This window comes from Nyctereutes procyonoides, unplaced genomic scaffold (assembly GCF_905146905.1).
Source record: "Nyctereutes procyonoides isolate TBG_1078 unplaced genomic scaffold, NYPRO_anot_genome, whole genome shotgun sequence".
Taxonomy (NCBI): domain Eukaryota; kingdom Metazoa; phylum Chordata; class Mammalia; order Carnivora; family Canidae; genus Nyctereutes; species Nyctereutes procyonoides.
This window is the reverse complement of record NW_026575048.1, coordinates 24,810,737-24,836,966: the sequence shown is the minus strand read 5'-3', so window position 1 is coordinate 24,836,966 and position 26,230 is coordinate 24,810,737. Positions and strand designations below refer to the sequence as shown.

The window sequence follows — 26,230 nt, the reverse complement described above, 5'->3', positions numbered from 1 at the left end:
TCAATGATAACAACTTTGAAAATATCAATATATAAGTCTGATTTCTGCATCTCTGCTCTGGGGAGTGCTGATATTTAGGAGGTAGGGTGAGTTCTGGGACTGCAACGCTGGCTCAGGAATCCTGGATTCTCTAGAAGGTACATGAAGTACCTTTTAGGCCTCTCTGACCCTGTAGTTAATATCAATGCTCAGTACAGTGCCTAGTAGATGGCAGAGTCCTGTTAAAAGTGACAAATGAATGGATATGTGACTATTGCCCGGTGTAGAAGTTGCTCTGAAGCTCATTTTTAAAACAGGTTCTGAGGATGAGGACACTTAAGTCCACTTAAACAGGACTCGGGCATGACAGATCTTCCATTCAGGAACCCATAGTTCTCGGTGGCATCATTTGTACATGCAGCTTTGCAAGCGGACCAAATCAGACATTTAAGCCATGCTTTCTTGCCTTTAATTAAAACTAGGTTCTGGCGTTGCTGACATTTATGCGTTTGTTCTTCATTCATTATTCAACAAGTATTTTTTTTTTTTTTTAGTAAATACTGTGTCTATCATGTTCATGTAATGTTTTACACTGAAAAAAACAGATAGACATCTCTGCCCTTGGGGAACTTACTGTATTAGCGCATGTAATAACGGGTGCTGTAACAGACGAACCCAGAAATTGCAGTGGTAAGCACACACAGATTTATTTCTTGTTCCTGTAAGGTCACATAGACAATGTGGGGGCCAAGGGCAGTCTGCCCTAAAATGAACCACTTTGGCGTACTGATTATTTTAAATTGAAGTTATTTAAGAAACAACCAGTTCAAGAAGAACCTGACTGCACCCTTGATCCCATCTTTTGTCTCCAGAAAGCAGAAAATAATTCATCCCCGTGAAAGGTACCCTCCCTGTATGTACCCGGAGGCAAAGAGACATTGGGGGGTTTTTTGTTTGTTTTTTTCTCCTATTTATCTGTCTCTTATCAATTTAATTCTTGGACCATCTAGAAGCACTTTGAAGGACAGAGGGAAAAAATCTTCCTTCCCAACAGCTATGAGGGTAGGAGAAGGGAGCACTCAGATCATTGTTCTTTTTTAAGTACTTGGGCTGATGGGAGGCTGTGCCATCTTCAGTGTGTGGCTTCCAAGGTCACCCTGGGCATTGACATTAATGATCAGACAGTGGGACAGACAGAATGGGAGCCTGGATATTGTGAACATCACATTCACCTACATTATATTATCAGAACTCAGTCATAGGGCTTCCTCACCTCTAAGAGGATAGGAAATGGTGCTCTTGGCTGAGCAGTGACCTCCCAGCAGAAACTCTTCATTAGAGGAGGAGGGTATGAATATTTTGTGAAACAGTAGACATGTGTGCCATACTTACATTCTGTTGGGTACGGAGAGAATGGGTGCAGTAATAAACATGTTAAGTGACTATGTTAGTATTTCAGATGATAATATGAAAAAAAGTCAGGTGAGAGGCATAGAGGGTGCAAACAAATTGTGAAAATAACCTTCCTCAGTGGCTACTTGTTAGGCTACTGTCTACAGAGTAAATGTGAGTTGACCCTTTGTATGAGCCAGAAGTAAGGACTCTCTTTCCTGAATTGTGCTGGAGCACCTTGAATTAGAAAGAGAGAACTTACTTTGTGTTCTAAGGGGCACACATTGTCATCACCACAAAGGTCTCCAGGGTTATGGAGTTTATTGAGTACAAAAGACATTGTCAAAAGCATAATAGATGCAGACAGATAAAGTGGGTTTAAACTGCTCCTGGGCTCTTTCTATTCCTTGAGCTCTTGTATGCGTGTAGTAACTGACCCAGGCTGAAATTCAGATGCTTTTAGTTTTGATTCTGTGTCTCTTTTTCAATAATATCAGCTTCTTAATTCTAGAAGGATCCTTCCTAGATGTGTATAGAATACAAGCGTTGGTTTCTTCCATAGTAATAAAGGATTACTTGTTGCTGAGGAACCTGGTTCCTCATGGTGGTTACCTAATATCAATGAAAGAAGGTTAGTTGGAAAGGAGCTGATGAAGGAATTAAATGTTGCTAATAATACATGGAATGATGGGAAAAAGTTCTGTTTTTGATATGAGGGTCCTGGGATCGAGTCCCTCATTGGGCTCCCTGCTCATCGGGAAGCCTACTCCTCCCTCTCTGTCTGCCCTTCTTTCCCACTCATGCTTTCATGCTTGCTCACTCTCTCTCATAAATAAAATCTTAAAAAAAAAAAAAGTCAGGAGCTATTATGCTAAGTGAAATAAGTCAGATTGGGAAGTACAAATATATGATTTCACTTACATGTGGAATCTAAAAAACAAACGAAAAAAACAAACTAATAAGCAAGAATCAGATCTACAGATACAGAGCACTGATGGTTGCCAGAGGGGAGGGTGGTAGGGGGACAGCAGAATGAGTGAAGGGGAGTGGGAGATACAGGCTTCTAGTTATGGAATGAGTCAGTTAGGGGGATTGTGGATGACGAGGAAATTAAGGCCATTCCACTTTAAGTTCAGCGTTAGCCCAAGTACAGCCATCCCAGGCCCCTGTGAATAAGAGCTGAAATTTACATTCCTTCAGTTACAGGGAAAAAACAGTTTACAGCTTAACGCCCTAGAAAGCCCCATATCAGAATGAGAACAGAGCTCAATGCCCATGGCAGAAAGTTCCCTATCAGAATGAGAGCAGAGCTCAATGCCCTTGAAAGCCCCATATCAGAATGTAAACAGAATTTGAGGAATTGCTCCACCCCTTCTGGAGGTCCCCTAGACCAGCCCATAAAACTAAGCTGAAACCCACCTCGGGGTCCAAGTCCCTGCTCCACTGTGTTGGGTATACTTGGACCCAAGCTTGAGTTTGTAAATAAGCCCTCATGTGTTTGCATCGTGTCGGCTCCTTGGTGGTTTCTTGGATTCGCAATCTTGGGCACAACAGGGATGGAAGGCACAGCACAGGGAACACAGCTGAAGATATTGTAATAGTGTTGCACAGTGACAGATGGTAGCAACACTTGTGAAAGCACAGCATAATATTTGGAGTTGTTGAATCACTATATTGTACACCTGAAACCAATGTAATATCATGTTAACAATACGAAAAAAAATCTGATGAGTCAAGAAAAAGGAGCTTAGAGATTTCTGAAAATTCAACTCTTTCCTTGCACTGTGGGCTCAATCCAGTAAGCATTTATTAATCCTTCTTGCAGACCTGGCACTATGCTAGGCACCAGGGATAAAGCAGTAAACACAGTTTTGCTCTTGGTCCAGGGCTCACCATCCAGGCATGGAAGAAAGACTGGATTTTAGCTGGACTGAGAAGGGCCATGAATGCTATGCTGACAATCCTGGGTTTATGCTCCACAGTTAGTGAAGAACCATCAAATAGATGATTTCTCTGCTAGGGAGTGGGTAGGAGGCTAATGTGCTGTGACATTGTTGGCAAGTCAACCTCTTTGACCCCCATTTTCTTTGTCTAGAGAGGGAAGATAATAATTACTTCCCTGCCCATCTTGCAGGGCTGTTAAAAGATCAAATGAAATCATATTATGCTACTCAGGTGTCAAGAACTATGATTAGGGCTGGTTAATAATCTAGATGTCTGGGAGAACAAGGGAAGAGAGGTGCCACGCAGTGATGCTCTGAGAACACAGCAAAATCTTTTATCCAGCATGGACCTTTGTAGGAGAGAAACTAAGCCTAGGAAAAAAACAAAAAAACAATAACAAACTTAGCAGAAAACAAAAAACACCAAAAAATGAGTCATGGAATATTCTGAAAGAAAAGTGATTTTTTTCCTTTTTAAGTGAAACTTTTTTGTGAGTGAAGAAAATGAACAGAAAATGCTGTGGGGTACAGGTAAAAATGCAAATTCAGATGTAAAGCAAGGGAAGGAGCCCCCGAGAGCACTGCAGCCAAAGCCGGTTCAGAGCTGGCAGGAGTCTTCTGCAGGATCTGTCAGGAACTGCCAGGACGTACCAGAAGCTGCCAGGACGTGTGCTGCTCACCAAAACATGAGCTCCAAAGCAGGAAAGGCTCGACTGCTGTCACCGGGCCTTGACCAGGCCTCTGGAGAACATTCCAAAAGTTCTCCTGAATTGTTTTTCCTCCAGGAGTGCTTGACCCCAAGGGAGTTCACTGTTCCAGAAATAAAGACTCTGTTCTCTGCTATCTTTTCATTCTTAGCTCTAGCAATTTCCTGCAAGTGTTCCAGGAATTTCCTGTGAGTGTTATCCCAGGAATTTTCTGCAAGCATTGTTCCAGGAGGGAAGAAGCTTCTGTCCAGGAGTCCTCTGGGCCTATTTGGCTTTTCTTCGGATTTAAGACCTCATACACCAATACAGTGCCTATTATAAACCAAGGCATTGCTTAGGAAAAACAGGGTAAGTTAATATAATGTAGGTTAGACTTGCCCTATCCCCAAACCACGAAATCCCATTAATTCAACCCAAATTTGTGAATTCATCTCAATATTGAAAGCATCTACAGGAGGTCTTTAGCTTGGGGGAAAATGCTTATTTTAGACTGTTTTCTTTTAATTTGTAACATTTTTTAAAAGTACAGAGAAGGAAATGGTCACCAATATTTTGTCAAATAATGAGTAATCATACGAAGTCAATGTTTAGCCAAATCTCAATATTATAGAAATAAACTGGTTACTACAGTTATCACAGATATAATTTCTGAACAATATATAAACCCTTATTAAATATTTCACTTTTTTTTTTTAATGCTTCACAATAACAGAGAGGAATTTCACCTCCAGATAAGAGAAAGAGGCTGAAGTTCAGCTGCCTATACTATGTCTCCTTTCATTCTTACCAGATAGGACTCTTACAAAGTAGGCATTCAACTTCATTTCATAGATAAGATTGAAGCCAAGAGAGTGATTTTTGTCAAAGGTCTCACAGTAGTACCAGAGCTATGATTTAAGCCAGACTATCTAACCCCCCACGTCCCAAGCTCTTTCCTCAGCCCTCCACCTGGACATCAGTGTTTCCTGGGACTTTGGCCAGAGTCTAGTTGGGGTGAGGGAGAGGAGGGTGGCAGTAGAGGGCTTGCAAAACTGGGTGGATCAGTGGATAGAGGAAAAGTCTCTCCACCACAGAGAAGTGAGTGCAGTTAGGGAGCACTGACCTATTATGAAACATTGCCCAGATCCAACCCCTCTCTTCCTCTCTCTGCCTCCTTCTTCCCTCTTCCTTTTAGAGTGGGGTTTCTCAATCTTGGCTCTATTGACATTTTAAGACCAGATGATTCTTTGTTGTGGGGCGCTGTCCTGTCCTTTTTGGGGGGTTTAGTAGCATCCCTGGCCTCTTATCTACTAGATGCCAGTAGCAGCTCTTAGTCATGACCATGAAACCTATAGACATGGGAATATCTACTCTACCCAATCCCCCAGTTAAGAACCATTGTTTTATGGTGACCAGTTAAGAACCATTGTTTTATGGTGACCAACCATCCCCCATTGCCCTAGACTGAGAGATTTGTCATGATTTCCGTGCTTCAACCAGGAGAGTTGGGACCAGACAGGGACGCTTGGTGATCCTACAAGTGAGATCTCATCTCCTGCTTAAATAAAGTGTATGGAGGGAGGGGGGCATGGTGTTGACAATGTCTGGGCAGTCTGTGGTTTCGCTAAGCTGGTGCTATCCAAGTACATCTGCCTAAGACTCCTTCTTTTGCCAAGTAGACTGTCAGGGGCCTGGGGGAAGTGACCCACTGCAGAGAGGCTGGCTGAGTAGCCACATGGGTTGTTCTAAGACTAAAGAGTACAAGACGGAATGTGTGTGTGTGTGTGTGTGTGTGTGTGTGTGCATGTATGTGCAAGTGGGGAGGCACAGCTGGGCACACAAAGCTCACAGCGCTGCCCAGGTGGGCAGTGTGTGTGTGTGTGTTTACACCAGGAGGGAAAGGATACTGGAAGGGGGAAGGTTTGCAGCTCCGGGTTGACTTGGCCTGGGCCCGTAAGGTGTGGGTGGGTGTTTTAATTTATTTGACAATTAGAAATATTCTCATGAGTTACTCTGATAACTTATCAAGGGCCTTTTCCTGAGAGAAACAAGCAAAAGAAAAATATCAAAAATTGGTTTGTTAACAGCATAATTTTTGTTGTGTCATCAATAATACATTTGCAATAGTAATAAAGATTTTGGTTCTTGGCAAACTTACAAAATACTATGAAAATATATTGTTTGTCCAGCTTCTGCTCTTGGGGCCATTCATACGCCCATTTACAGGATGAAAGCCACTGTGTCCTGAAAACAGCAATGCTGAGGTCAAATGGCCAGGTTTTGGTTCTGGGTCACTGGGCTCCAGGGCTGGGGACCTCTGTTTTCGTCTCAGCTGTGTGTGAATGAGGCATCCGTGTAAGGGGTGGGTTGCTGTAAGCCTGAATGGCAAAATGACAAGTGGAGAGGGCAAAGGTGTGAATCATTTCTCTTGCTGTGGCTCTGCCCACAGCCCTTCCTCCTTCTCTGCCTTGGGCAGGGGGGCGACAAAGCAGGTTCCCTGAGGGTGGTGCTGAAGACCACACAGGTCATCCCCTGGCTGGGATCTGTCTGGGCCTTTCCTCTGTGTTCTTTGTGACAGATGTTGGGAGTGTGCCTTCCTATGTATGATTGTTTGCATTTTTCTTGATTATGTAAACTGGTGGCTTTTGCCAAGAACTCTCTGTGCCCTGAAGCTCTAGGCTGCTCTCTTTCCATTGGCCGGCCAAGTTTCACTTCATTGGGAAGTGTATTTTTCAAGTTGCTGAGCAGCAATACGTGTTAGTGCCTCTTGGGGAGTGAGACACCTGGATTCAGGGACCTGACCGGCAACAATGACAGCTGACGAGTTGGTTTTCTTCGTGAACGGCAAAAAGGTGAGAAAGAGCTGGGCTTTGGTCCGGCTTCTCTGCTCCCCGGGAGAGAGGTGTGTCCTTCTATTCTCTCTCTTTCAGATCCTCTCTCACTCCTTCCCCTCTCCTCTCTCTCTCTCCCTTCAAAGTGTGGGTGCCTTTTGGGTAACACTGAGGAAAGAAAACCTGCTTAGAGCTGGAACACAGTCAAGACGCAAAGGGGGCAGAGGAGCTTGGGGAGGCAGGTGAGCAGAGGGATTCGAGTCCACACCATCTTCAGCAGCAGAGACACTAGCTCAAAGCTGAGATGGGGCATAGGTTCCTCCGTGAGATTGGAAGTCACCCCCCCACACCTCTATTTCTGTGTGTTTAATCCAGGCTTTCATCACCCTCTTTCCTGAGAGAAGGAACAGGAACTTGTTTTCTTGCCAGCAAGAAAATATAAGATGGACATAGCCTTTGATTTTGGTACTTCATGGTAAATGTGACAGCTAACTTGTGTGAGGACATTTACTGGCATGTGTGGCAAGCCACATTTTTTTTTTCCATAAGGGACATGTTCCTCCCCCTCCCTGCACTTGGTACTGCATATAAATATTTCAAGTTTCTTACTGTGATAAAAACTGCCTACTTGGATGAACTTTATCAGTATGAGGGGAAACGGGGGTGGGGAGGTGGGTGGAGCAGAGAGGGACTTCAGACTTGGGTACCAGTCCTCTGGGCACTGCAAGGGTGTGAATCTTTGCAAATTTCACAGCAGGTTCAGGGAGGGAGCGTGCAAACACATTGCATCGTCCCCAGCCCCCTCCCTATACCATTGCTGGGGTGCTCCTGTCTGCTCCAGTTCCCTAGTAGGGAATGAGAGGGACAGTAAAAGGATAGCCATAGTTGCACCTTATAAATGGCCATGTGAACAGTGTGAGCGATGAATGTGACAAAGGGCCCCCAAAGAAGGGTAGTTTTGTTTTGCTCTATTGGCACTTTTGAGTTGAGAAATTGGACAATGTTTGAGGTAATTTTCAAGGGCTAAAATGTGTTTCATGGGGCATCCAGGGCTTAAATTGTCAGGATGTGTCTGGGTGACTGGCAAAGGGAATTCCATGAGCCATGGCACATCAGTGCTCTGAAGATCATTGGATTCAGTGTGAGTGGTGCCACTGGGAGGCACTGAGGATAAGGTCAGCCATGTTCTTCCAGATTCGGTGTGTTTCTCCATGCCAACGTCTTTTCAGGATTGGCATCTGGTAGCAAACCAAGAGGTAAGGCAAAGTTTCTCTGTTGACTGACGGTCGTGAGACTTTTGCATCCAACTTTGCCAACAACTTTGTTGTGCATCCAGTGATTGCATTGGAGGGATTCAAGAAACAGTTGAGTTGACTTTCTAGAAGTGTTACTCATACAAAACATCTTCTGTGGAATTTTTCTAAGCAATTTTTACATTGAGTGAGAAGCTGGATTCAGTGACTTCGAAGGCCACATTTTACTCTAAGATTCTATTATTTATCATGCCATCAATTCGTGTGTGACAGGACAAGGTTCTGCTCTTCCTTAGGGATGGCGTGCTGTGATGCCCTGGACCTGAATGGGAATGTTTCAAGGTAAATCTGGCTTGGCAAAGCTGTTTCTCCCTGAATTTTAGTCCCACTTTAGGGAAAGCAATTTAAAATTTTTAGATGGTATCATCATATCAGACCCTACTATCTCTGGAAGCTTTTACTATTGTCGATTTCTGTGATGCATACTCATGTTTGTAATTTATAAACCTGTGGCCTCTTGAGAAACTACTAGAAAGGTGGAGAGGCAGTCAAGGAGTGATAAAGTAAAAGCTGTGCTTTGCAAACAAGACCAAGCAGGAATTCCCAGATCAAGGCAGCTGTGAGTAAGTTTGTTTCCATTTCTATTTCTAAGATCTTACTAGATGTAGATCTTTTGTTACTGGATATTGTGCGGATAAGTTACCAAAGAAGCTGTTGGAGTGGGTGACTCACTCTGCAATGTAAGCCTATTATTCTTCCAATTTCAGGCAGTCTAGGACTCTGTCTCCACCACCTGGGGTCCTGGAGAGGGTATAAAATGCCACCGATCAAATACCTCAGGGGCCTTCTGTGGTGGTGATGGGCCTTGATGATTATCATTTCCATGTTTTCTGTTTTAGAGTCAAAGTTGGAGGGAAAGAAAGAGCTGCCCAGGATTTTGGTATTATTGTAGTGACAGTCATTTGGGTGGGCAGCAGTCTAGAGTTTCTCAGCAGTCGCTCTCTGTTTAGTGAAGATCGCAGCACCTGGAGGAGTCTGGCAGACTTGGTGTGCAGGGTGCAGCTAAAGGTGTCCAGGGTTGATCCTCACAGAAGCAGGTGGCAGCTACAGAGAGCCTCACAGTGGCTTGGGCTCACTCACATTTATGAGCTCCTCCCAGGCCTGTGCCTGTGGGGTCGTATGCATTGGATGAATATGATCTCTAAAGAAGAGGCCAGGCATCTGCCATTCGAGACCTTATGGACCAGTTAAAGAGATAGATTATAATTAGGCAAAGTAATAAATTGCAAAATGTATTTCACAGAAAACTAATCTCTTGAAATGCTCTTTTCAGATACTCCTCTCTCTCTAAATCTTTCTAAAGAAGATTTATTTATTTTAGAGAGAGAGGGAGAGGAGGGAGAAAATGTGCACACTTGCAAGTGGGGGGAGGGGCAGAGGAGAGAATTTCCCCAGACTTCCTGTGGAGCATGAAAGGTGACATGGGGCTCCATCCCATGACCCATGAGATCATGACCTGAACTGAAATCATGAGTCTTAACCAACTGAGCCACCCAGGCACCCTCTCTTTTCAGATATTCTTAAACTACTTAGTACAATGTAGGCACATAGCAGGTGCCCAATTTAATGAGGACAGAATGAAGGCACGAGTATTAAAAGCCCTTAGAAATCCTCTACTGAAGAAATTTATTTTTTAAACATTTTTGCATTTTGAAATTTTATTTTATTTTATTTTTTTTGAAATTATTTTAAATGTACAAAAAAGTTGCAAGAAGAATACAAAAAAATACTCACAAGACTACTCACATTCACCAACTGTTCCCATTTTGCCACATTTGCTTTATCATTATCTCTCATTTTCTCTCCCTGTACACACACACACACACATATACACACACACACAGGTATTTATGTGATACATGCATATATTTGATATATATGGATATGTTTACAGATATATATATGTAGATACACAGATGTATATAAGTACCTAAATAATTTTTTATATTTATTTACGTATATAGTTAATAGAAGTGGATACATAAAATATAAAATTTTCTTTCCCAACCATTTGAGGGTAAATTTCCAATGTCATGCCCTCTTACCCCTTAAATGAAGAGTGAGAGTATTCTTATAGAACCAGTCCCTATAAAAGTCAGGAAATCCAGTGTTGATGTAATACTATTATCTAATCTATAGCCCTTCTGCAACATATTCCAATTTCCCCAATAATATCATTTATAACTTTTCCCCTAAGCCAGTCCACAGGACCCAGGGTCATACAGTCAATTGCCATATTTCTTAAATTTCCTGAAAGCTCGAACGGCTCTTTAACTTACCTTGTCTTTTGTGCCATTGATGTTTATGAGGAGAATGGGCCATTATTTCTTAGAATATCTCTCATTTTGAGTTTGTGTCATGCTTTCTTATAACTGGATTCAGAATCTGCATTTGGGGCACGAATGCCAGAGAAGTGATAAATGTTTCTCCATGCGTTACATTGGGAGACACAAGATGTCAGTTTCCCCATTATTTAGAGGGGAAATTATTTTCCCCATTATTCACATTATTTCCCCAACGTGAACTTGGATCACTTGGTTAAAGTGGTATCCATCAGTTTTCTCCACTGTAAGATTACTTTTTTAACTTTTATAGTTAATAAATAATCTGTGAGAAGATACTTTGAGTCTATGTATCTTGATCATTAAACTTTCACCTGCTAGTTTTAGCACCCATTGATGATTCTTGACTGGATCAATTATTATACTGATTGCAAGATGGTTAACTGTATTCATTAGTTGTCATTCCTAGAAGAACTTTCCCTTCTTTCCAATTTGTTTATTTATTAGTTATCACTTTGGACTCATAAGTCTTTTTTTTTTTTAAATATACGTGATTTTTTTTTTTTTATTCATGATAGGCACACAGTGAGAGAGAGAGAGAGGCAGAGACACAGGCAGAGGGAGAAGCAGGCTCCATGCACCGGGAGCCCGATGTGGGATTCGATCCCGGGTCTCCAGGATCGCGCCCTGGGCCAAAGGCAGGCGTCAAGCCGCTGCGCCACCCAGGGATCCCTGGACTCATAAGTCTTAATCTTATTTAGTGGGTTAAAATCTATTAGAGCTAGTATTTATTTTGATCTTTAAGTTTTATCGGAACAATCTGCTGAACCCAGTATTTCCTCAGCTCATATACCCACAAAGCATCTGTCCTTTGGAATATCCATTGTGGTGTCCTGTTCAGAGAGGGTACCACGGAGTTGCCCGGGGCAACCCTGCAGCTGTGCTGTGAGAGTGGCACAGCCATTCTCTCTACGAATGCAAGGAAGGTTAGACCACTCCTGGCTGAGGTGATATAAAAAACCTTTGCCAGGGAAGCGTTTGGGGTCTTCTAAGTCAAGATGCAGGTGGAAGAGGAACGGAATGGCCAAAGGCACAGAGTTAGAGGCACATGTTGTATTTTCTCTGGAGTGTGAAGACCAGGTTCGCAGAGATCTAGGAGAAAAGGCTGAAAATGAAGACAGCCTAAGGAACCTGGATGTTACCTGGAATATGTGGGAAGTCACCGAAGGCACAGAGCAAGGGACTGATGTGATGAAAGCTGAGCTGGAAGAAAGAAGAAGCAATAGCTTAGGGGGAAGGTAGTAAGTTAAGAGACTCTTCCTGTCATTTGCAAGCAAAGTGATAGGGATCTTTATTTGTGCAATTTATGACTTCTCCAAGAGAAAAGAAGTAACTTCCTGTGTGAGCTTTGTAACCGAGACTTGGAACAAACTGGACTTGTGGGGTGTAATCATGAAAGGAAACTCCATTTGATTTTCTACTTTCCTGAAAACTTTCTTCAAGGGGCAAATTCTGGTGGTTTCATGACTTTCTAGATTGCTTTATGAACAAAAAATCCTGTGGTCACATCTAAGTTTTCATACACAGTCTCAATTCAGGATACAGAGGTGGAGTTAGCAAGAAAGTTCTCATTTAATCAGTGCCGGTGTAAGATGGCTTCCCGCCACTGGGAACATTCAATTGCAAGTCTCATGACAGGGGGAATGCTTTTCTCTGGCAGACTGCTTTTCCTCATCCTCTAGTGTTGGGAAGTCCACTCCACACAGACTCTGTTGGAGGTCCCAAACTTTCCATAGTCAGTGTCTGGGGGAGATTTAAACACCTCCATGCCAGTTTGCTCTCTCACATTGCCTACACCAGGTCTAGAGCCAACACTCCATAGTGTGGACTTTGGGAGTACACACCAATCCAAATAGTACCATTTCTTCTTCAGCTTCTCTGGTAAGCCTTTCTCTAGCCAGACCACCATATCTCCTGTCCTACAGAGGATGTATGTTAGCTTCACCTGTAGGGCTATGGAAGCCCCCTCAACAAGTTTGAGGTGTGAGGCACATACCTCTCCTCAACCTTAGGAAGACGTAATACTCATAGTGCTGTTTGCTCCAAAGAAACTCTTGTAATATATTCTCTCTCCTTAACCATCCCAGTCACCCTAACCCTATTACCCTTCACAATGTAGGATGAGTCTGAGTAGTGAAAGAGTTTTTCGTGGATTTCCTTTGACTATTTGCATCGGACACTGGCACCTCACTTTGTAAACAACCCTTCCATCTTCTTGAATATACCATTTGTGGGTTGAGATTTCTCCTCTATGCCTGACATAGAGGAGGCATGTGTTATGTTGTTGGCTCTGATAGCCCAACACATACACTCTGCTGTAAGCCCAGGCTAACAGACTGGCCCTCTAATCACTGAGAATGTACATGCAGGAGGCACAGCCAGAGATCTGCCTACTGCCATGTTTAGCTATCTGTGGTGTGATCCAGCACCTTGAAGTGAGCTGACATGTTCGATTTGAAGGGCGCTCAACCTGGGTCAGCCAACACGCCAGATGCAACACCAGAGCCTTCTGAGATGGATCCAGAGCTAAGCATTCATGCAGAATTTTAGGATTGGGAAATATCAGCATGCTCACAGTTTGGCTTGTAGTTATGATGTTTGTTCGTATGGAATCATCAAGAATAACATTTTCATTTTCCTGATCTATTGAGCACATCCCTATTAACTTCACAGATTTTGGGGTGAGACAATGGCTAAGCATACTTATGATATATTTTTCTTTTTTGTTCTTATAGGTGGTGGAGAAAAATGCAGATCCAGAAACAACCCTTTTGGCCTACCTGAGAAGAAAATGTATCCTGACTTTAGATGAGGGTTTGGAAGGGTCAGGGGGGATTCATTCTCCAGACCCTTTGTCGTTGGCTAGTGACTGGTTGGATGCTGTGAAGTGTGGAGGACAGAGCCTTGCAGTAGGGCTCTGGACACCTGTGTTGTAGTTGTAGCTCTGGCACTCAGCAGCTGTGTGACCCTGGGAAGCCATTTGAGCTCTCCAGGTATAAAATTATCAACCATCAAATGAGAGGATTATTTTTGATGTTTCTTAAGATCTCTTCCGGGTAGGACTCTAGTAACGCCAAGGTTTAATCCTGGACCTGTAAAATGAGTGGCTGTGAAAGGCCTTCATCAGCCCTGCTAAACTCTGTGGCTGTTCCCCTCAGGAGGAGTGGGCCTTCCTCAGCAGATCTATGATGATCCACAGTGGCTTCCTGGGGAATCTTTCCAGTTCTGTGAAGATGGAAGGAATGTTAGAGGAAGGAGCGTTGTTGGGGAAAGGATGCCTGAGCTGGGGAACTGTGCAGAGGTATCATCTGTTGTGGAGATGGCAGGCACTGGGAGACAAGGGACTGGGGATGCCTGAGCATTTACTATGTGTAGGTGGAGTTCAAGGTGATTTTCATGGGTAATCTTATTGACCCCCACAGCAATTCCTTTGACAGAGGAGGAAGTGAAGCTGACACATGAGGAGGGACCTGTTTCTTGCTCATGCATTCCCGGCAAATGCTGGCAAAGCCCAGACTAAAGCCTAGAGCCATGCTCTTAACCTTCCACACACACTGGAAACTCTTCAGGGTCGGTTGTTGGGATGATGCTCATCCTGACCTCTGTCAACAAACTCCTCTCACTCCCAGAGACAGGGATATCCAGTGGCTCATTCAAGTGACATATTTTAGGACAGCAGACGATTGTATCAGTACCCATAGAAACAAGCCTGAAATCCACAGCCTTACCTTTGGTTCACTCACCTCTTATCAGATAGTATCTGGCTCTGGTGTATTTTGTCTTGGGTTTTCTATCTAGAGAGGGCAGATCTGGAGTTTCATGACACACGAACCTGGTGGCTGTTGCAGAAGTGGAATCACTCAGTAGGATCAGGAGAATACACAGGATTCTACTTCCAGCCCCTCTACCTGAGGGGTCTGAGAAAAGAGGCGCATTCTCAGAGATTGTTGGCACCAACATTCATTTTCTAATGAAGTTTTGAAGGCCTGAGAGCCTCACATGTTTGTGATTGTAGCAATTGCTAGTTTAAAGGTCAAGTTTCAAATGAAATCTGAAACTGAAAGTTTTCAGGTAAATGAAGATTAAGTGGCTTTTTGCTGTTTGTGCCAAGAGTTCATTTCTGAGAGTTGTGGGAAAGCAAAACAAAACCCCAGTCTTGACTTCTACACTGGCTTCCAAAAAGATCCTCAGGCTAGAAGCTTTTGCTAGACTTTGGGCTACTATCCTTTGTCTCCATGTGCCTCCAGGTTGTCTGAACTGCTGCTAACTGCAGATATTTGGATGAGCGAGAAGAATAACTCAGGATATGGAGAGCTCTTCCCAGATGTATTTTAAAAGATACAGCCACATGGTGAAGAGGACCCCCCACATCTGGAGTCAGATGACTGTGCTTGGGCCCTAACACAAGGTGACCTGAGTGACTGTTGCCTTGCAGGGCTCATGTTAACCCCTGGGCCTCAGTTTGCTTTGTTTTGTTTTAATCTGTAGGGGAAATCGGAGCTCCTGCCACACCTGCTCATGAAATTATTGTGAAGATCAAATGGGCACATGGGTATAAGTATTTTTCAAGTATAAGATGCTATATCATTGTTTAAAGAGGCTAATTCCAGCGTATTAAAGGTAAAACATAAACATTTCTCAAATGACTGAATAATCAAACCATTAATGGCTACCTAGAATAATTTGTGATGAATTTTAATTTCATTTTGCAGATGAGGGAAGTGACTAGTGATAATGACCTCCAACTTTGGTAGATAGCTAGATGGCTCAGAGGCCTGCAGCCTGTGGGAAACGCAGCGAGGGAGAACATGTATCTCATGGAAAGGGACCACCGTCAGGGCTGTTCTCTAGAATAAGCCTATTACTGATAGGCACATTCACAGACTTAAAGTTATCAGACTGTTTCTGCAAGTATATGTAAGCGATGGCTCCAATACTTGTCCCCGACCTTCAAGATTATCTTCATTTTAATTTTTGTTCACATATCCTATGGGTGGATGTTCAGAAGCTCATGGTCCAACCCTGATTTTGGTTCCTGGGCATCATCAATCCAAAAGGTCCAAGGTGACAAGTCAGGACTCAGTAGTCCCAGAATGGATCAATGTCTCTGTCTGGCCTAAGTGGCTTCATTGCACACCCAGCCGGGTTGAGGTGAGGGCTGCCCCACATGCTCAGCCTTTGAGATGCCTGGTTCACCTGCCCAGTGTGACCACAGGGTGGGGAGCCTATAAGACCCTGCCAAGAAGACCTTGATGCTAAGAAAAATCTCCAGGATTGGAGAGCAATAGGGCTCCAGTCCTGGGGAATACTTGGGTGCTGTCTGATGGGACCCTGATGCCTTTCCTCAACTGTGCAGGGAAGATGGTTCCATTCTTTGCCTTCAGGGGTACAGTGCAGACTTTCTCGATGAGGGGGCCGTGTGGGTCTGTTGCCTCCCCAGGTTGAGGGGCTTGAGCCTGTGACTGGCCATAGATAGCTCTATAGGGATGCCTGGGTGGCTCAGTGGTTGAGCGTCTGCTTTCAGCTCAGGGCATGGTCCTGGGGTCCTGGGATCGAGTCCCACATCAGGCTCCCCACAGGGAGTCTGCTTCTCCCTCTGCCTATGTCTCTTGTGAATAAATAAAATCTTTTAAAAAAATAGATGTCTCTATACTTAGAGCTCTGCTCACATACTTCCCAGCAGCCCAGCAAAGACTCTTCTGTGAATTCATATTCCTTAACTCTCGACCATCCAGTGCGGCTGAGTGGGACCAAGCTGGGCTGTGGAGAAGGGGGCTGTGGGGCTTGTACCGTGATGCTTTCCAAGTATGATCGTTTCCAGAACAAGATCGTGTATCCTTTGCCTACTGGCTGATTGTCCATGCAAGGACTGTGATGCAGGGGTCAGGTTGTGAGTGTGTGTGTGTGTGTGTGTGTGTGTACATGCACATGTGAACTTTCTAAGATCTAGACTCATTTCCAATCCCATGAAATCCTTCAATTAATCTCCACTGCCTGTGGGTTAAAGTGCTTAGTGCTTGGGGCCCTTCAAGGTATGGCTCATCTTTCCTCTCCAGTTGTCTCTCTCCATGGACTCAGCACTCCATCCTTGCAGGAACAATTATGAACTACTGACACTCTCTGCTTACTCATTTCCTGGTCTCGTATAAGCTGTTGCCCAAGTCTTGAATGTCCTTTCTTCTAGGAATTCTCTACCAGGCTAACTTGTGATAGCCTTTTAGGACTGCACAAAATATCACCTCCTCCGGGAAGCCTTCCTTGACCTCCCAAGAATGGATGAGGTACTCCTCATCTGTGCTGGTCCCAGAGTACCAGTCCTCAGCCCTCCTGAAACACCATAAGCGGTTTAAGTCACATCTTCGCCCTTGCTTCACACATTTTCCTGGGTTGATCATGGGCTATTGAAGAACATCTTACCTTTATTTCCTCAGCCCTTAGCAGAGTGCCTGGCATATGATTGGCCCTCAGGAACTGATGTTGCTTGTATAAATGGATGAATGGTGAATGGACAAATGGACATCAGGAAGCTCTGTTTAAGGGGGCTGATGTCTCATATTCCCTCCTCTTTCCCCCACAGAGGATGGAAGGCAAGGAGGTGAGAGCAGAGAAACAAAAGTGACTGGAGGTTCTGAAACTGAAGAGGCTAAGGAAGGGCCCTGCAGAGAGATGAGCAAGAACTGGGCCTGGAACCTGCCAGAAATTTCCTCTTGACTCAGCCTCCAGGATTGGGCTGAGTATGAGGCGGCTGGTGGTGACCTTGGTCCTCGTGTTCCAGCTCAGAGACTCTGTAGGGGCTTGTGCCTCAATGGGGTGGGGGTGGGGGAGTTTCCTTTGTGACTAGCCCAGAGTCCTGGGTAGAGAGGAGAGGACACCCATGGAAGAGACCAGAATGTAACACAATGCATCTCAAAGTCTCCGAGGGCCTGAGTGGACAATGGAATGACCTTAATCCAGGGCTCCAGCCACTTTTCTGCCAATGCCTGCCTGGCCCCCATCTGCTCTTTGCATCATGTTGCCGTGACGACCGTGGAAGGAATAGGAAGCACCAAATCCAGGCTGCATCCTGTGCAGGTAATTGGAGGCAAGGGAGGCTCATGTCAGGGCGGCAGACTTACTTTTTTGGGCTGTGAGACTGAGTGTACTGTCTGGGCAGGACGCAGTGTGGCCCAGCCATGTCCCTCACCTCCTCCTCCTCTCCTCTGGGGACTGTGGGGCAGAAAGACGAGGCCCCAAGCTTGAAGCTCCCTCCTGCGGCCGGGGTGGGTGAGACAAGGCACGATCCTGCGGGGAGCCAGGAGGCCTCCAGCTCTGGTGGCCAGGGCAGTCCGGCTCTGCTGGACCTGGAAGGAGGGGGGCCAGGGGCCGCCTCACCCAGCACCCCCACCCCACACACCCCGTGTGTGCCTTGGAAACCTCCGCGGTGGCAGATTCAAGATTCCAGATCCTCTGTGCTCTGGATTAAAAAGCCCCCCTACTCCCTGCTCCCTCCAATGGTAATTCCATTGCTCTTCTCTGGCGCCACCTGCAGGTGACACAGGTGAGGGCAGCTAGGTCTCTAACCTCATTAACCCCGAGGGCTTAACAAGAGAATAGAGAGGGGTAGGAGGGTCTGACCAAAGCTTTTATTCTGACGGTATAGGAACGGAGTTTACAGTAGTCTGGGAGGTTTTGTGGAGAGCATCAGGATGCTCAGGATGCTTAGGAGCATGGCAGCAAACAGGATCAGAGTACTGTGGGAAGGAAGGGCCATGGTTTCCAATGCTCTTCGTATGGGGAAATTGAGGCAGGACGCCTTCTTCCGGACGTTACAGTCACAGAAGGTGCCAGAGGCCGGCCCGTTGGCCACACGAGGAGACCTCTTGCTCAGATCATGCCTTCCTGGGGCACCTTATGTGGATGCGGGCGGCGCCTTGGGCTGAGCAAGCTGGTTGTACTCCTGGGGGTGGAGGGGCGGCTTCAGCGAGCCTCGTGACGTCAGAGCGCTTGATGCTTCACCCCTAGGGCTTCTTTTAGGCAGCAAAAGGGGAAATTGCTAAACTTGCCCAACCTGCCGGGAATGTGAGAGGGTTAATTCGGGCTTGTAATTTTCTTTGAAACAAGCAGATGAAAGAACAGTTTAAGCACAGGGATCATATGTGAATAACTCACTAAAACTCTCCCTTTCCAATGGTACAGATTCTCATTTCCCATGAACTTATTTTGGCTCCAGGTGAGTTGTGGAACCAGATTCCACTTCTCCTTGTGCATTGTTGTTGTTGTTGTTGTTTTCTTGTGGTTCCTATGACACTAGGCTTTGCTCATGTTCCTCCCACCTACAAGCTGGTGCCGGCTGCTGGCTTTAGGCTTGCCTAATTGCTGCAGTGCCCTGCAGGCTCGGGCCTGGCTTCTTCCCCGCTCCATCTGCACCCTCTACCCAGGCAAGTTCAGTACTATCTAGGGCCAACGGCACTCCTCTTTGTATCCTCAGCTTTGACCTCTCCTTAGAGGTTATATTCATATTTCCAATTGCCTACTTGACATCCCTGTATAGATGTATAATCTCAAACTTCACAGACCCTATTTTTGCCCTTTCTTCCCCAGTCTTCTTCCATCTGAGTCAATGGTAAAAGCATCCACCCAATTGCTCAAGATAAAAACCCAGGGGTCACCTTTGATTCTTGATGGATCCTGCCCCACACCCAATCCATCCAGAAGTGGCATCCACTTTACTTCCAAACCCTATAAAGTTTTCATTCTCCTTCCCCTGTTACTGTTTGGTCTGAGCCACCATGCTGTCTGGCCAGGACCACTGTGTCCTGGTCCCTGTTTCTACTTGTGTCCCCTGTAACCTATTCATTCCCTGCCCACAGCTAGAGTAATTGTTTTCTTTTCTTTCCTTTTTTAGAGAGACAGGGAAAGAACAGGACAGAGGCAGAGATAGAGAGGGAGAGAGAAAATCAGGGACAAAGAGAGTGAGAGAGAGAGAGAGAGCAGGACAGGAGCAGAGGAAGCAGAGGTAGATGGAGAGAGAGAGAGAGAATCTTAGGCAGGCTCAATGCTCAGCACAGAGCCCAGTGCAGGGCTCAATCCCATGACCCTGAGATCACGACCTGAGTAGAAATCAAGAATCAGATGCGACCCAGGTGCCCCCAGAGTGATTCTTAACAAATGTAATGAGGTCATATACACTCTTCCCTGATCTAAGTCATGTTATTAAATTCAACCTAAAAGTCACTTCTTCAGAGTGGCTGTTTCTGAGCACTGCAAGTAGCCCCTGGTCACTCAGCCACTGCCAGCCTGTATTAAATCTCTACATAGCATTGACCTTTACCTGTTTCTTTTGTCAGGATTTTCCCTACAACTTCACAAGACTGGGGGCCTCGTCTCTCTTCTTCATCGCTCTATCTACAGTGCCCTTACTATGCTTGGCACATAACAAGTTCTCAGTAAATATATATAAATGGATGAATGTATATGCTAGGCACTGGAAATACAGTACTTTAGCAATTTTACTTAAGTACCAGGAGAAACTCCCAAGAGACATAATAATAATACGGACACGAAGAATCTCCTTACACTAAAAATCTTGCAGAGTTCGAGTGAAAATTCTGTGACATTCAATGCATATAGAAAATTCTATATGGCACATTTCCAAACTCTTATGGACTCCATGCTTTTCCTTCCCTTAAGTATGTAGCAATGTTCTAGTTTGGAAAAAAATGCATTCATTTGGTTCTTTGTAAATGCTAGTTGAGCTGGATTACAGGCTAGTGTATTAAAAGAACATGACACGGCTCTTGCATTCACCATGTGTGTTCTTGGCTAAATCTCTCAAATCTCTGGGCCTGCTTCCTCCTGTTTTCAGTGCAGAGAATGGAGAGTGAGAAGCCCTTCTGGTTCTAAAGGTCACTATTCTTTTTTTTTTTTTTTTTTAATTTTTATTTATTTATGATAGTCACACAGAGAGACAGAGAGAGAGAGAGGCAAAGACATAGGCAGAGGGAGAAGCAGGCTCCATGCACCGGGAGCCTGACGTGGGATTCGATCCCGGGTCTCCAGGATCGCGCCCTGGGCCAAAGGCAGGCACCAAACCGCTGCGCCACCCAGGGATCCCCCTAAAGGTCACTATTCTTTGAAGAGACTATCCTATGAATAACTAACATTGGTTGATCATCTACTATGTGCTGGGTGTAATAATGTTAAGAGTTTTATGTAAATTATCTTATTAAATCCTCACCACAGCTCCAGAGATAAGTGCTAGCTAGAGTGGTCGTCATCACACAGGTGAGGAACCTCTGGCTCTGGAGAAGCTTGGTGACCTGGCCAAGGCCACAGCTGGGACTAGGACTGATTTTGTGCACCGACTGCTCCCCCATACGATCTGTTGACATGGACCGGCTTCTGCTGGGTCATCTAGGGAGCCTGAGAGAGGCTCTACCAACATGTACCTCTGTGTTGTCTGTCTCTTTTAGGAGAGAATTGCCAAAAGCCATGGCTCCCAGTGTGGGTTCTGTACCCCTGGCATCGTCATGAGCATGTACACGCTACTCCGGAACCAGCCTGAGCCCACCATTGAGGAGATCGAGAATGCCTTCCAAGGTAGGCCACAGCCTAGGATGGGGAATAGCAAATGGGCTTTGTGGAGGTTAGGGGAGGGCCAGAGTGGAAGCCAAGGATGGGTTAGGAGGTTGAGGAATTGTCCTTTGGAGGAAAGGCTCAGGCCCCAACGTGCTGGCTCAGGTCTGCTGGAGTTGAGCACTCTCTGGGTCTGAAGAACATTTGCGTGGTTTGGAGACCTTCTGGGGTCTCCTGCAGTAGTGTTTTTCTTCCTGAGGGTGTCCTCCTGCGCTGGGATGGGGTGGCACTGGGTGGCTGGTACAGGAGGAGATCATTTGGGAAATCCACAGAGGGTAGTCTTTTGGCTCCCTTTCTTCTCAGCTTGTACTAGAGCAGGATTCTGCAAAGGCCACATCATGATTCTGAACCTTGGGCAGGAACTGGCTTCCCACTTTGCCTTCTGTGAGTGGGCCTGGGAGCCTGGACAAGGTGTCTGTTCCTCTGAATTGAACAGAGAAGACTCCCCATCCATTCACCATTTCAATTCATCATTTATTCAATCAGTGTATCGAGTCCTATCATGTGAAGTGATGTGAAGTGCTATACAAGGTACAGGGGACACAGGGATGCCCCAGGGGATGAAAGACAGTCTCTACCCCCAAGGAGTTTGCACTCTGGGAAGAGAGTTAATAATGTAGTTTGATAAGGTTACTGATAAGGCAATGACTAGGCACCATGTGGGTGCTCAGAAAAGGCACCTGGTTCAGTCTGGGCCGTCTAGGAAGGCCTTCTGGGAGAAGTGATTGATGGTTTGAGGTCAGGAATACAAGGAAGAGGACAGGGTGTTCCAGGCAGAGGAAACAGATTAAGTAAACTGAGCATCTCACTGAGCCGGGAGCTAAGTCACACACCGCCCCCCCCCCCCCCCCCGCCCTGGGACTTGCACTCATAATGCAGCTTTCCCCCCCCTTGGCCCACAGGAAACCTGTGCCGCTGCACGGGCTACAGACCCATCCTCCAGGGCTTCCGGACCTTCGCCAAGGTAAGAGGGGGCCCGGGGACAGCAGCGGACTTGCTCCTAAAGCAGCAACACTCAGGAATCACAGTTGAGAGGGATGCCAAGGGCTTCTGGAAGAGAGAGGAAAAAGACAGGGTGGCCAGCTGGCAGCTCGTCCCGCTGTGGATACCTGGCACGGGCACGGCACTCTGCCATTCTCATTCAGAAGGTTCTCATCAATAGCCCCAGGACTCTCCTTCCAGAAGGCTGGCTCCAGGAAGAAGCATGCTGTCCAACAGCTCACTTCCTCGAGGGCACTCAGGTCTGACAGCGCTCCTCGGGCCCAGGTGCTGAGCCTGGTATTAAAGAACAACCTAGTCCCCCAGCACCTGAGCCTCTCCTCCTGTCCTCTCCCAGCTGCTGTCTGCAGTTGGTGCTCTGTAGGGCTCATGAAACTGCTAATTAGATGTCCAGACAGTTTGTGCATCCTGGCAGTGTTTGTATACCTCTGAGGGAGAAGCCATAGTCGGGCTGTGCGGGCACTGATTCCAGAACCCCAGACACACACCTGCCAACTGGCAGGGAGGACAGAGTGCTGGCCTCTCCCTTCTTGGCTTATCTCCTCAGATTTTACCTGATTTCCCCAGCTGGGTCAAGCTGCTCCTGACTTCAATCAAACCGTCTCTTTGCAGTTTGATGCTGGGTTGAGTGGGGGAGTCACAGACCCTGTGCCTTTCACTGACCTTTAGGGTCGCTATATTATGAAAAGGGGTATTGTATCCCAATGGCACAGAGGGTAAAGAAGGGGGTGGGGTCTCCAGGGAGGGAAAGCAGCACACTCTGCTGAATGTGGTTTGATGACAAAGGATGAGGAATGAAGTGTGGATTTCAGTGAAAATGACTGAAAGCACCGACTTGGAGTCTGCAGACCTGGGTTCAAATCCCATCTTTTCACTTAGCTGATGCATGACCTTGGGCAGATTTCCTTGTTTCTAAAATGGGGATTATTAGAATACCTACAATATTATAATGTTATAATAGTACATATATAATTATAAGAAAACATGTTATTATAATAATATCATAAAATTATAATAATACCTATAATAATTCTTACAGCATTTGTGGAAAGTACTTCTTGTAAAAGCCCTTAGAACAATGTCTGGCATGTCTTAAATACTAAATACATGGCAACTATAAATTATGATGCTGGTATGTTTCTTCCATTACTCACTATTTGATCTTCATAAATTGCTCAGGCTTCCCCAAGAACCAAGGATTAATCTTGTCCATGAATTTATTTCTGAAGAGGCTTCTCAAAGAGATACAGTTTTACCGGCCTTACTTTTTTTCTGGAAAGAGAAGGGCTTTCGAGTGTAGTCCATGGTGTGTTCCTTCCCAGGGTTGAAGTTTTATCATCATTGAAATGGTCCTGATTCCCTTGATCCAGCTGCCAGGCAGTGTGAGCAGAGCAGAGCTTCCAAAATGACTGGCACACAGAGTGTGTTTATAAGCTCATGCACATCACTCATTGGAGACCCCTCCCCACCAAGGCCTTTTTTAGAGCCTCTGAACTCTGACTTTGCACACAATTTTAACGAACCTGCTTAGTTCATTCGCATGCCCAGAACACACATTAGGAAAGTGAGGACGGTTTGCTAGAAGGAGGCACACTGTTCACAGCAAGAAATGATGATGTCCATCTAGCAGCAAAAAAGACATGGAGGTACTGTAAAAATTAGCACAAGCAGGTTCATCTGGTGGCTCAGTCAGTTTAGCATCTGCCTTCTGCTCAGGTCATGATCTCAGGGTCCTGGGATCGAGCCTCACGTTGGTCTCCATGGGGAGGCTCCGTGGGGAGCCTGCCTCTCCCTCCCTCTCTCTCTCTCCTGCTTGTGTGCACGCTCTTTTTGTCAAATTAATAAATAAAATATTTTAAAAAAGTTATCACAAGTCCAGCCCACTGAGGAAAGGAGAAATCTGTCCTTGGAAAACACCAGCCTTATTCAACCTCACTAGACACTGAGGGCAGTACCACATTATTGTACATCACAGTAATTTATGTCATGGCCATGTCCATGAATTCTCAAGAAAAAAGACCTAAGGAAGACTGTGCTGACACTTTATCTGGAAAATGTACATCTGTGAAATATGTCCCTCCCCACAAGGACTGGGTGAGTGAGGCTGATGGCTTGCTGTACACAGGTTCCCTCATTTCAGGTGGGGTCTGGTGATTCCTCCCGCATTGCATCACCCGTCTCCAGGAAGAAAGATAAGAGACACTAGAAGAACTTTATTTCTTTCTCCCTTTTTGTCTAAATACAGAGGAGAAGTGGTGGGAAGGTCCAAAAGGGAGAGCTCTGAGAGCCAGTGGCAAGGCTGTGAGCGCAGGAGGGCCTGGGGTCTGCACACAGGACAGCGCGTGCAGGGGGCTGAGGCGGGGAGGCTTCTCTCCTGGTGACACAGCTGACGGTGCTTTCAGATTCTCAAAGGCCGCACATTCAGCCTCCAGGCCCTTCGAAGGCTTTCCTGGGCACCCTAGTCGAGGTGTGACTCATCCTTTGGGAAATGTGTCTCCTGTGATTCATGTGCGGAGGGACTGCCCCAGACCTGCTTTTGTAGGAACAGGCTGCTTGGACTTGTGCTTGGAGCTGTGCCTGGGAGTTTCTCCCACCTTTGCCTCTCAGCATCACTCCACGATTCTGGAATGTCTTCCAGCTGCTCAGCTGGGACTCCTGCCTTCTTTGGACAGATCACTTAGGTGAACACATCCCATTCCCACCCTCAATACGTCGGTTCTGGGAGGCGGCCATCTGAACTCCACTCCATACTGTGCCCCCGGGCACCCTGAGGGGTCCTGAGCAAGTTCATTCCCCAGGGATGATGGGTCATTGGACCTGTACCTTTAGCACAGACAGGGTCACAGTGAGGAGGGAGGAGCGTTTAGCTTTTTGGCAGGAAGGGCCTAATGCCTAATGGTGGGGTTATCTGGCACGCTGCCTGGACACATCTCTGAAGCTAGCACTGGTTTGGACCTGCTTGGAAGGAGCCGCACACAGACCAGAGCCTCGAAGGCGCCCAGCCAGGCTGCATAGAACTTGATGATGCAGGAGCAGAGGGCCAAAAACACCAATGGGGATTTGTCTCACAGAGTATTCCTAAGGAGGAAGCCTTAAAGGGGGAAAATGGCCATTAAGATATGTTTTGATAAAATAGGACTTAGCTTTATAGAGAGATTTTCTTTTTTTTTAGAGAGAGAGAGAGAGAGCATGAATGGGGTTGGGAGGGGTAGAGAGAGAGAGAATCCTAAGCAGGCTCCACATCCAGTGCACAGTCCAGAACCTTAGATCCTGACCTGAGCTGGAACCAAGAGTCCATGGCTTAACCAACTAAGTCACCTAGATGCCCCTAGAGAGAAATTTTGTCAAATTAAATTTTCCTGCTACTTCCAGGAGAGATCCTATCTGTTTATTCATGAGTTGCTTAGTTTCCATGAACCAAGAAAGGGAAAGTGGTTAAAGCAGAGGGAGGACTTCCGTCCCTGCAGAGGTGGGTGGGATGGGGAGCAGCCATCTGCTGTTCCTTTTGATGCCGAGATAGTAGCAGAGCCAGATGCCATTGGATATTAGTGATCCAGGTTCTTTTTAGCTTCTGTGAAAACTCTTTTCAAGTATTTTTTGTGTGAATATTTGTCATCTCTCTAGGATGGTGGGTGCTGTGGAGGGAGCAGGGACAACCCCAACTGCTGCCTGAACCAGAAGAAAGACTGCTCAGTAAGTGGGCCCTCCTCTCCCTGGAAGCCTGGGGGCTGGTCACAGATCAAAGGAGGCGATGGATTCTCTTCAAACTCTGAACAGTGTGGCTGGAAGAGGAAATAGTTATGCCCGGAATTGGGGGGCGGGGCGGTGAATATGCACATTAGCCCTGGGTCTTCTGGCAAGAACTCTGTGTTCCTGCCTTTCCAGGAACTTCTGGGCCCTCCACCAAGTGGCTGAGGGCTGCAAACAAGCTTGCTTGGACAAGGGGCTGGGTAGGTCCCACAGGACATTTTAAAGGAGGAGATAGGATATCACCCTCATGTTCCCTTTTCCAGCGGGTCATTCTCTCGCCATCTTTGTTCAACCCAGAAGAGTTCATGCCACTGGACCCCACCCAGGAGCCCATCTTCCCTCCAGAGCTGCTGGTAGGTGGTGCCCAGAGAGAGGCCCAAC

At 46.0% G+C, this 26,230-nt stretch overlaps 1 protein-coding gene across 1 annotated transcript in view; it reads left to right on the top strand.

The window, feature by feature from the left end:
• Window positions 1-6,736: 6,736 nt before the first annotated feature.
• The window catches only part of XDH (xanthine dehydrogenase), a 60,305-nt gene continuing 40,811 nt past the window's right edge, over window positions 6,737-26,230 (top strand). Inside the window, exons 1-8 of the mRNA XM_055327107.1 lie at window positions 6,737-6,852; window positions 13,222-13,279; window positions 16,222-16,318; window positions 17,449-17,557; window positions 20,938-21,064; window positions 22,003-22,064; window positions 25,724-25,792; window positions 26,113-26,202. Of these exons, the coding sequence (XP_055183082.1) occupies window positions 6,811-6,852; window positions 13,222-13,279; window positions 16,222-16,318; window positions 17,449-17,557; window positions 20,938-21,064; window positions 22,003-22,064; window positions 25,724-25,792; window positions 26,113-26,202 (654 nt within the window). The 5' untranslated portion in view covers window positions 6,737-6,810. The remainder of the gene's footprint in view (window positions 6,853-13,221; window positions 13,280-16,221; window positions 16,319-17,448; window positions 17,558-20,937; window positions 21,065-22,002; window positions 22,065-25,723; window positions 25,793-26,112; window positions 26,203-26,230) is intronic.